Source organism: Ictalurus punctatus, chromosome 14 (genome assembly GCF_001660625.3).
Source record: "Ictalurus punctatus breed USDA103 chromosome 14, Coco_2.0, whole genome shotgun sequence".
NCBI lineage: Eukaryota > Metazoa > Chordata > Actinopteri > Siluriformes > Ictaluridae > Ictalurus > Ictalurus punctatus.
In genome coordinates this window covers 22,685,249-22,697,585 of record NC_030429.2, presented here as the reverse complement: position 1 = coordinate 22,697,585, position 12,337 = coordinate 22,685,249, and the positions used below count along the sequence as shown (strand labels likewise).

Sequence of the window (12,337 nt, the reverse complement as noted above, 5' to 3'; positions counted from 1 at the left end):
CTCTGTAGGTGGCCATGATAACAGCCTTCACAAAGGAATAAGAGATGGTCTAGACGACCGTTCATTCTTTAATTCTTTTTTTTTTAGAGTTTACCTTAGTTAAATTGTAATTAATATGGACATATAAGTAAAAAAAATATATACAAATATTAATACAGATTTTAATACATGTTTCAAGTGCTTTTAATTTATCCTGAAAGGTGAAGGGAAGGAGGCGTGTGGGGGCATCCAACATAAATTTTGCCTACGGCCTCCAAATGTCTAGAACCGGCCCTGAGTAGCTCTGTTCACTATATCTAATAGCTACAGCCCATTATTAGTATAAGGTGGAGTGAAGGAGGGTTCAAAGCCCTAATATATCCCATTAGATCTCTTCTTTGAACACAAAGAACATCCAGATCTGCTATGTACTCAGGGTCGTCTATCAAGAACAGGGTTGTAAAAGTAGTACAGAGCTTTTGCATGTTTTCTTTCATGCTTCATGACTGTGTTGTTTGTTATGTTGCTCTGTGGACAGAGCTTGCCATAGCAAGAGTTCTTGAGAGCTGACTTCCATCCTTGTTCGGTTGTTATGTAAATAAAGGATTAGAAACTATGATTCCCATCCGCCAGTGCACCTCACCTGATCATGTCACATGACTATCTGCACCTGATTCACCTTTAGGGTTAATGAGAACTTGTATATAAGTCACGGTTTGCACTGCACACATTGTCTTTTGTTTGTCTTACTTTGCCGTTGTTCACTGCGTGCTGTTCATTGTTCTATGTTTTTGTTTCCTGGTCTTTATTTTTTTTGCTACATGTTTTGATTTTTCTTAAACATTATCTGCACTTACATCTGTCTTCGCCTACATTCCATAACAGAACGAAAAACAAATGGATGCAGCAGATTTTTTCGCCACCCAAGAGAAAATCTTGGATTCTCTGAGGCTGGGACATCTGGTCTAGGTGTCCAGGACCCCCTCTTAAACTTATTAAACACTTAAAGGGGCGGGGGGGTTCTTCGCCTCCTTTCCATAACAGGTTGTTAGTGCCAGACAGGCTGGTTTGAGTAACTGCTGATGAGGCAAGAGTCTCTAGAGGTTCTACAGAATTGCGCAAAAAACAAAAAACATCCAGTGAGAAGGAGTTCTGCATACGGATATGCAGAACTGAGAGATCAGAGGAGAATGGCCAGACTGGTACAAGCTGACAGGAAGGCTACAGTAACTCAAATAATCACTCTTTACAACCGTGGTGAGCAGAAAAGCATCTCAAGACCACACAGAATGTCAGTCAAAAACAGGAATCTGCGGCTACAGTGGCACAGGGTCACCAAAACAGCAGACATCACCTGGTCTTTTTTCAAATACCGATACAGGTGTAAGACCACTAGGACTCTTTTTTTTTTTACTCTGTCAGAAGACCAAATTGAGATAAATATCTAATACACACTGCACCTGTACACCTACGCTTCAGACTCTTCAAAATTGCAATACAATGATCTTGAATGCTCTTTTATATTCATTTCTTTGTTAAATCTGACCACGCTGTGGGGTCTGGCTGAGGGTGAGCTTGTGTTTATCCTCAGTGCTGAATTCAAACCACATAATACATTCATTTTCCCTGGCATGCAGCGCCTGACAGCAAATTATGAGACCTCTGGGAATATCTTTCCACAGAGCAAATTTTGTCATCATTAATGAATAATTGAATAAAATGACAGTTTGCATTTTTCATTCATAGTAAATTTCTGATAGGTTCTAAAAATATTTCTTTCACTTTCACATGAGGTTTTGAAGACTTTGTTTGTCAGCATTTAAAGCTTAGGACAATGGATTGCAGTCATGTTAGTTAGTCATGATGTATGGATAAATTATTGAATGAATGGGCAGAACAGATGGATGGACAGAGGGGAGGATGGATGAATAGATGGATGATAGCTTTAGTGTAGTGGGTTTTGGGTAGTACAGATATAAGTATTGAATTCATGACCAAAATACTGTGTCGAGAGAAAAATGGAGAGGGGGGGGCAGAGAGAGACATGTAAGGAGGGACAGCTAGAGAGGTGGGATGAATGGATAAACAGGTGACTATATGGATGGATGGATGAATGGATGACTGGATGACTGTAAACCTGGATGGATCGATGGATGGATGGATGCATGACTGTAAGGATAGATGGATGGATGGATGACTATGTGGTTGGCAGGCTGACTGTCTGTATGGATGGATGGATGGGTGACAATAGAGATGGATGGATGGATGGATGGATGGTATGCTACATTGTTGGATGAAATATATATACAGATCAATGAATAAATGTACTTACTCTCTAGTTCTTCAGTCTCGAAGGCTGGATGTAATGCTGATCTGGTCTTGCCGTAGTCAACAATAGCCTCTTCACTGTGACTCTATGACACATACACACACACACACACACACACACACACACACACACACACACACACACACACACACACAAAATAGCAACACGCTGTGAGATATGTGATTCTAGATGGCATGTAGCAGGTACACACTGTCTTAGACCAAAACTGCAAAATCCATGTGCCAGGACCTACTGAGGTTCAACTGCAGCTTTAACTTCACTGTCTGAGACACACACATACACACACACACACACACACACACACACACACACACGCACGCACACCCACAGTGGTGCTTGAAAGTATGTGAACCCTTTAGAATCTTCCATATTTCTGCATAAATATGAATTAAAACATCATCAGATTTTCACACAAGTCCTAAAAGTAGATAAAGAGAACCCAATTAAACAAATGAGACAAAAATATTATACTTGGTCATTTATTTATTGAGGAAAATTATCCAATATTACATATCTGTGAGTGGCAAAAGTATGTGAACCTCATGAATTAGCACTTAAGGTGAAATTAGAGTCAGGTGATTTAAATCAATGGGCTGACAATCAGATGTGAGTGAGCACCCTGTTTTATTTAAAGAACAGGGATCTATCAAAGTCTGATCTTCACAACACATGTTTGTGGAAGTGTATCATGGCACAAACAAAGGAGATTTTTGAGGACCTCAGAAAAAGAGTTTTTGATGCTCACCAAAACCTTTTTATTTGGAAAAACAAATAAAATCCAAATAAGCTTTGCAGATCTTTATTGGAAAAGGTTTAAACGATGTTTTTCATGCTTGTTCGATGAACCATAAACATTTATTACACATGCACCTGTGGAACAGTCCTTAAGATACGAACAGTTTACAGGCGCCAGGCGATTAATGTCACAATAATTAATGTTACAATAAGTTAGGACACTAAAGAGACCTTTCTACGGACTAAAAAAACACCAGAAGAAAGATGTCTAGGGTTCCTGCTCAGCTGCGTGAACATGCCATAGACCTGCTGCAGGGCGGCATGAGGACTGCAGATGTGTCCAGAGCAATAAATTGTAACGTCTGTAATGTAAGATGACTAAAACGGTGCTACAGGGAGACAGGAAGGACAGCTGATCCTCCTCGCAGTGGAAAATTACATGTAACCGTGTGTCCCCTCAGATGTGATGGAGAACTTGCAAATGCCTCGGTGGAAGAGTGGAGTAACATCTCACAGCAAGAACTGACAAATCTGGTGCAGTCCATGAGGATGAGATGCACTGTAGTACTTAAAGCAGCTTGAGGCCACTAGATACTGACTGTTACTTTTAATATTGACCCCCCCTTTGTTCAGGGACTCATTATTCCATTTCTGTTCCTCAAACGTCTAAACCACTGAAGTTAAGAAATTTGCTGGAAATAAAAGCAGTTGAATGTGAGAGGACGTTTCTTTTTCTCTTTTTTTTGCTGAGTATATATGGATAGGGTGAAGTAATGAAGCTATCACTTAGAAAGTGTACACAACTCCACATTTTCAGTATGGTATGACAAGGGTATTAAACAAGTTAGAGATTTGTATGCCGATGGTGTGTTTGATAGCTTTGCCAATCTGGCATCCACTTATGACCTCCCTGTGACGCATTTTTTCGGTATTTTCAAATTCAGAATTTCGTTTCTAGATGTTTTCCTGGTTTCCCCTCTGCGCCTCCTGAACAGGTTTGGGAAAGCTTGTTTTCAAACAATCCACATCAGAGAGGAATGATTTCTAGGATTTATGATTTTATTCTGGCGCTAGGTAGTGAGTCGAGTAACAAAATTAGGAATGCGTGGGAAACGGAGTTAGGAGTACAGATAAGTGAGGAGTGTTGGGAACGTGCTATGGGGGGGTACAGTCTACCACTTCTTGTGCTCGTCTTGACTTATACAGTTCAAAGTTTTAAACAGAGTCCATCTGTCCAAGTCGAGACTTTCTGTGATGTATCCTGACGTAGAGGACAAGTGTGATAAATGCCATGGCTCTCCCTGCCATCTTGGCCATATGTTTTTCTTCTGCCCTGATCACCATGGTTTTTGGTCTGTTTTTTTGTTTTTTTTTTACCATCGTGTCCACTATTCTTAGGGTACATTTAAAACCTTGCCCGTTGATTGCTGTATTTGGGATTCCTGATGACTCGGTTCCATTGAGCTTGATACAAAAGGATGTTATTGCTTTCACATCCCTCATAGCAAGACGTTCCCTCCTGTTGCATTGGAAGTCTGCTAAATACCCATCTATCTCCCAGTGGCTAATGGACGTGATGTTTTTTCTAAAACTCGAGAAAATAAGGTATACGATGAAGGGTTGTACGGACAAGTTTTTTTTTTATAAATGGCATCCCTTTATCGTATACTTTACGGAGTTACAGACACTTCCCACTTAATTTTTTGTGCCTGTTGTTGGGTCTTACAATATCTATATAACCAGTGATAGTTATTGGGTAGCCATGATGAGCTGGGGGGCGGGGGGGCAGGTTTACTTTTAATTTTGTTTCCTTTGTTAGTATAAAAAGAAAAAAAAAACTGTGAATGTTTACTGCTGTGTGTTGCTCAATTTGTTGTTTTTTTGTTTGTTTGTTTGTTTGTTTTTCTTCTCAATGGAATATTTGGGAAAGGGAGGGGAACAGAGAAGAAAAAAGGTGATGTTCAGCAGACATGTTTGGTAGACGTGTTCAGCAGAAATGTTTAGTTCAGCAGAAATGTTCAGCAGAAATGTTTAGTTCAGCAGAAACGTTCAGCAGAAATGTTTAGTTCAACAGAAATGTCCAGCAGAAATGTTCAGCAGAAATGTTTAGTTCAACAGAAATGTTCAACAGAAATGTTTAGTTCAGCAGAAATGTTCAGCAGAAATGTTTAGTTCAGCAGAAACGTTCAGCAGAAATGTTCAGCAGAAATGTTCAGTTCAGCAGAAATGTTCAGCAGAAATGTTTAGTTCAGCAGAAATGTTCAACAGAAATGTTCAATAAAAATGAAACTGGAAAAAAAGAAAGTGTATGCAAGAGCGAGGTAGGTTCAAATTTTCTGCTTATAAGAAAATACCACCCAACCTCAAACTCATTGCTGAAACTCATCACTCACGTTTTACACAAAGCACAAAATGTAGCCTATTAAAATGTAAATTATTATTTGATATCAAAATTATTAAAAGAGAATCAGAGGGGGAGAGAGAGAGAGAGAGAGAGAGAGAGAGAGAGAGAGAGAGAGAGAGAGAGAGAGAGAGAGAGCAATGTAAGGATGGATAGTTAGAAAGGTGCTTGATGGATGGATGGATGGATGGATGGATGGATGGATGGATTTATGACAATGTGGCTGGATGGATGGATGGATGGATCCATCTCACTGCTAACGTCACTCACATTAGTCAGTGAACCTCTCTCTCTCTCTCTCTCTCTTTCTCTCTATCTATCTATCTATCTATCTATCTATCTATCTCTTTCACTCACACACAAACACTCAGACCCTCTCTTCCCTTTTAAACAGCCAAATGACATTCTGGATATCAGAAAACAATGTGAAGCTTATCATGTCAGTATGCCTGAATCTAAAAATACAAACCATACAACTCCCACTCAGTCACAAACTCCCACTCAGTCACACTGACACACACACACACACACACACACACACACACACACACACACACACACACACACACACACACACATATCCCTTTTCTCAGTGACAGGATCCAAAACACCGGGTCTAATTATTATGTAAAGCAGCATCACAAATGCCACAACTACCAGGTTCTCTCTGTCTGCATCCTGACATTAATTACATCCTATTGCACATATCTCATAGACACGGAGACATGCACACACAGACCCACACACCACCACCATCAGATATAATCCTCTAGGATCAGATAGTGGCATCAGTGAGCCGAATATTTCTCTAATATTCAAACATGATGCCAATGGATCACAATTTCCCAACATGAACAACAGCAATTTGCTACACTTTTACCATATTTCTGATTGTTACCAGGTGCTACAGGAGACTCAAAGTTAAACTGATTGATTCATTTACTTTTATGGCATTTGGCAGACTCCCTTATCCAGAGCAACTTACATTTATGAGCAGTTGCAGGTTAAGGGCCTTGCTCAAGGGCCCAACAGTGGTATTTTGGCAGTGCTGGGGCTTGAACTCCTGACCGCCGGATCAGTAACCCAGAGCCTTTAACCACTGAGCCACCACTGATTCATTGATTCACTGATTCACTGATTCATTGAAGAACTATGCAGGCTTTATATAAAAAAGGGAAGTTGATGTTTGGGGTATGTTTTTTGCCAACCATGAAGCCAAACAGACAGACGCAGAAATAAAAGAGTGGGTGGGAGGTAGCGGATTCCGGAGGAAGGCAGCAGAGACCAAATACTGTAGTCTCTGATAACATTAGGACTCATCAATACTATAGTCTCTGATAAGATTAGCAAATGCTGTAATCTCTGATAAGATTAGTGCTCGGACATGTACAAGTGCAGCCAGTTGATCTAGCACGATCAACTGTGGAATCAAACAAACCAAGTAAGAGGTACATTTTGTAAAAACAATTACACATTGCAGTAGTAAGCATTGCAAACCCTCTTTATTTCTCTTTATTTCTCTTTATTTCAAAACCACTTATTTCTCCTTTAGAGTTCAACGATTAACACCTAGAGGAAGGAGAGGAAAGACATTTTACCATTGACCAAAAGCCACAATATTTGATATGGTTATAAACAAAAATGGTATACCATTAGAATAAATCTTTTACTAAGGTTTGACAGACAACTTGACTATCAAAGATATTGAGCATGTATTAACATGTACTGAACATGCCCATGCTAAACTCACTTACAGTGTAAAATCTAAAGGCAGTACTCTGCCAGTAAATCTTTATTGAGCAGTCAGTCAAAAGGATTAAGCAGCTTGTGGGTGTCAGGATGGGAGCAGGAGCTTGTGGGTGTCAGGATGAGAGCAGAAGCTTGTGGGTGTCAGGAAGGGAGTAGGAGCTTGTGGGTGCCAGGATGGGAGCAGAAGCTTGTGGGTGTCAGGAAGGGAGTAGGAGCTTGTGGGTGTCAGGATGGGAGCAGGAGCTTGAGGATGTCAAGATGGGAGCAGGAGCTTGTGGGTGTCAGGATGAGAGCAGAAGCTTGTGGGTGTCAGGAAGGGAGTAGGAGCTTGTGGGTGTCAGGATGAGAGCAGGAGCTTGTGGGTGTCAGGAAGGGAGTAGGAGCTTGTGGGTGTCAGGATGGGAGCAGGAGCTTGAGGATGTCAAGATGGGAGCAGGAGCTTGTGGGTGTCAGGATGAGAGCAGAAGCTTGTGGGTGTCAGGAAGGGAGTAGGAGCTTGTGGGTGTCAGGATGAGAGCAGGAGCTTGTGGGTGTCAGAATGGGAGCAAGAGCTTGTGGGTGTCAGGAAGGGACAAGAGACCCAAGCCCCCAAGACAAGAGAGGACCTTGTAGTACCCAAAATGAAATGAATAGTGTGTGGCCTCAGGACAGGAAGAGAAATTTGTGGCCATCATACAGAGGTTAGGATCTGGTTAGGATCTGGATAGGAGCAAGAGCTTGGTATGTGGAACTATATTGCAGAATATAAAAAAGAACCAAGCAAACTTATGATTTAAATAAATTGCATATTTGCTTAGCTTTAAGTAACTGTGAATAAACATCGTAGCTAGTAGTTCCAGTGCAAAATTAAATATTTTCATATACCAGATATTGGCTGAATTGACTACATCACTCTCCTCTCCTCTCCTCTCCACCAATATCTGGTGTGTGGTTGGCGTCCTGGAGCACTATGGCTGCCGTTGTATCATCCAGGTGGACACTACACACTGGTGCTGGTTGAGGAGTCCATCCGTCACTCCCCCAACCCCCCACCCACCCATACAGTGTAAAGAGCTTTGAGTGTGTAGAAAAGCGCTATATAAAAAAATCAAAGGAAAGGAAGGAAAAGATATGTCTTGTGGCAAATTACACACTTCAGTGGTTTACCTGAACCATTCTTTAATCGTTCTGGCTCATCATATATTTGTAAAATAATCATTTTATAGCTTCATATTATTTTATAGCTATTTAATTGTATTTGGTGGTCTTTAAGACAGTGAACGTGTTAGTGATCGCTTTATTGAGTGTGTTATTTGAGGACAAGCACCAGGATAATTAGACTGGGTCTCGAGGTCACCAGAGGCCTTTGGTTATTAATAGCAGCTTTAAAGTTGGTATCAGCAACCAGTGATGATCAGTATCCTATGTCAACATAATGGAATGGCATGAGCACAATCCACAAAGGGCAAAGTTGCACTTGTTTTATTGAGCTGATGGGATTTCCATCAACAAATGAAGCCAATTCTCTCTCATTCTCTCTCTCTCTCTCTCTCTCTCTCTCTCTCTCTCTCTCTCTCTCTCGCTCTCTCTCCACGTAGAGCTCATGTCCCTCAGCTCCTCCACGGCACTGGTTTCCTTGGAGTGTTCAAAGTGGGCTGATAAAATCCTGTGTGTTTATGTTTCGTTGTCTCTAGGGTCTGACGCTAACTTGTTAGCTAGAAGATCCCATATCACTATCATCACTGTCATCCTAACAGCAAAATAAACGAAAACAACACAAGAAGGTAAATTAAGCACGACGGCTGCCGTCGCATCACCCAGGTGGATGCTACACACCGGTGGTGGTTGAGGAGATTCCCTCCTATACAATGTAAAACGCTCTGAGCGCCTAGAAAAGCGCTATGTAAATCTAAGGGATTATTTCTCATTATTATTATTAAGCATAGAGATTTACCCGCACACAGTTAGTGTTTAGCAGTGAGTACATAGTGTTTAGCGAGATTTGGGCTGAAGATAAAGCTGCGAAAGAGCTGTGACGCAACAGATGCACCATGGTGTTCTCAACCAAAACACACCACAGGTGGCTGGAAATAGTGTGTGTGTGTGTGAGAGAGAGAGAAGAGAGAGAATGAGGATAACAGCTGATAGTAAGGTCACCCCTAGTTGCTACAAGACTCACACACCCACACACACACTCTCTTCCCAGGAAATACACAGAACATTTCGTAGCAGGCACTCTGTGTGTACGTAAGTGTGTTTCTGATCTATAATGGTCTTGTATGTCATGCTGAGAGATATCACCTGTCTGGGAGGTGTGACATGTGGCACAGGATAAGCTGTCCCGACCCCCAACTCACACACTCAACAGTACATTTGTAGTTGTGCCAGAGTAAATCTGGTACTGATTACACACTTCCTTTAGGAGAATACACACACACATACACCCACACCCACACACACACACACTCGCACAGGCTTTTTTTTTTTTTTTGTGACAAATTCTAGAGGCCCAGTTCACGTTTTGAACCCTTGTAAAATATAATCCTCGATCCAGATTTGTCAGAAGTGATGCATTTACAGTTAGCACTCCTCATATTTTTTGGAACGTATTATTCAGCCAACATGTCTGATGTGTAACGTTTGCTTACGGCTCTACGACTTACTACGGAACCAACAAGTCGGCGCTAGAATAAACACACCGACAGGGTTTAAAACAGTTGTGAAATCATGAATGCAGCTACTTATCTAATCTAGCTATTGATAGATTTTTGCCTCCTATCTAATATCACGAGTAGCAGTCATTGCTAACCAGCAAAGGTAGTCCTTTTCATCCAAAATCTCTGCCTCAAATCAACAGGATCCGGTTCCTCAGCGATGTCACACACACTTCCTGGTGTGGATCAGCACACAGTGTGATTTACTGTCATCTATACATATGAATAAAACCTCTGAAGGGCTGTAGTGTTATGGAGGCGGCCATCTTGGGCAACAGTTTTTTATTTTTTTTACTCAGGTATCATTTTGTCCTCAAGGCCCCGCGTCTTGAAGTTTGAAGGAGGAATGAAGATGGACGTTTATTTGGACATACGATATAGCACTTTAAAACAAAATGTTAAAATACACACTCGTGCTGTTGAACAAAAATATTTATTTAAAAAAAAAAAATGCTTATACCAGAGCACTATTGAATTCTGATTGGTCAGAAGGTGTTGATTCATTTTGCAACGCTTTTATTAATGCACTCGTTCCAAACTGTTGACGCGTACTTGTGAAACAAATCAATACTGAGAAGGCTACAAGGATGGGCTGAGTGGGTTTCTATTATATTCTTTTTTCAGAGCTTGTACTTTTCCATACATAATATGTGCACAATAAAGACACCAATATACAGCTGGACGATCAACAGGTTTAATCTGTCACAGTGGCCCAACAACCTTCTGAAACACCACAGTGTCCAGTGTTTCAATGCATACGTGAAGTCAGAGCGAGGCAAAACCTTGGAATCACAACACTGAATGAACTGAGACATGAACTTAAAAACCTGACAGCTCACGTTTCAACAACAAGAATAGAACATTTTCCTAATGTGAGCTATGGAGGGCCGGTTGCCAGATCTTCTGTGATTCATCCCTCTGTTTGACAGTTGGAGAGGGAAAAAGAGCAGGACTTTTTTTTTTTCCCCCTCCACACAGTTGTCCCACATACGCACATTTCAAAAAGCATAGCATTTCCACACACTCGCTCTGACCCACTTTCTGAAGAAGACATGTCACGCTTCCTGCTTTCTACCTTTCTGCTCAAGTGGGAGAGAGACCTTCTGCTCTGTTGTTCTCTCTCTCTCTCTGTCTCTCTCTCTCACTTAACAAATAATATCACAAGGGCACATGCATGACCCTCACACACACAGGATGCACATGTGTATATACACTGAGCAAATAAACACATTCAAAACTACTGAACATACCTTTAAATACACCTTGTGTAAGTATGTATCCTCACACACATACACACACGGTCAGTCTAGGGTTTAGGCAGAATATCACATACACATACATAAATACATTCACACACACATACACATAATCCTACCCTGAGCATGTGATCTCCTTCACGTGTCCCGTCCATGTCCACCAAAACACCTCCTGTCCCATATCTACCTGTGGTGTCGTCTGTGTCCATGACCTTCTCGTCTTGTATATGTGAAAGAACAAGGGAGAGAGGATCTGTGTGTGTGTGTGTGTGTGTGTGTGTGTGTGTGTTAGAGAGAGAGAGAGAGAGAGAGAGAGAGAGAGAGAGAGAGATGGGGGTGTGACGGAAGCAACAGATCGGAAAACAGTGTGAGTGTGTGAGACAGAGCAGTTAGTCTCTGTGGGACTGTGGAACATCTCTGTGTGTCTGTGTTTATACGCTCACATTCCCTCCATCTCTCTCTCTCTCTCTCTCTCTCTCTCTCTCTCTCTCTCTCTCTCTCTCTCTCTCTCTCTCTCTCTCTCTCTCTCTCCTCCCTTCTTTCAGCAGCCAATCATCATGCTTGTGCCTATTTCATCCCATTCGTCCTGGCCAGTGACACATGTGCCACACACTACAGCACATGCATGCATGCAGATGACTTCAGAATTATTGGCACCCTTCACGAGAATGAGCATAGTGTTATCGAAATATCACACCCAATTACAGCATTCAATTAGTCCATTCGAGCATTTATTTCCTCATAAACCTATTTAAAGAAATGCAATTTGTAAAAAAAAAAAAAAAAAAAAAAAAATCTGGCACCTCACATAGTATAAACTTGTGAAGGGTGCCAATATTTCTGCAATACACTGTACACATGCAACATTATATCACAATATTTTCTACTCTCCAGATAATAATGATATGATATACAAAACTGAAATAAAATGGTTATTTTTATTATTTATTATTATTATGATTTTTTTGTTGTTGTAGCAGCTGTTGACGTTGTTGTTATACACCTTATATCCTATTTTATGCCCTTTACAAAAGAAAAACACACATTTTAATGCTTACATGTGTAACATGATATGCATTTTGTTCATTAGCGTGTGAGAAAATAGTGAAATTGAAAATCATTCTGCATCCCATAAAATGTGATAAACATATAAATACTTAAAATATACTTAAAT

At 40.9% G+C, this 12,337-nt stretch overlaps 1 protein-coding gene across 3 annotated transcripts in view; it reads right to left on the bottom strand.

The window, feature by feature from the left end:
- Positions 1-11,602, bottom strand: part of LOC108275213 (sodium bicarbonate cotransporter 3) — a 49,131-nt gene extending 37,529 nt beyond the window's left edge. The window contains exons 1-2 of one of the 3 annotated variants that reach the window (XR_008397805.1): positions 11,283-11,602; positions 2,312-2,393 (exon numbers count right to left, since the gene is read on the bottom strand). Coding sequence is in view for 2 of the 3 variants with exons in the window: in XM_017485865.3 (XP_017341354.2) it covers positions 2,312-2,393; positions 11,283-11,372 (172 nt within the window). In the remaining variant the exon portion in view is untranslated. The remainder of the gene's footprint in view (positions 1-2,311; positions 2,394-11,282) is intronic. The other 2 variants (XM_017485865.3, XM_017485866.3) reach the window with 2 other exon arrangements.
- Between the last annotated feature and the right edge of the window lie 735 nt (positions 11,603-12,337).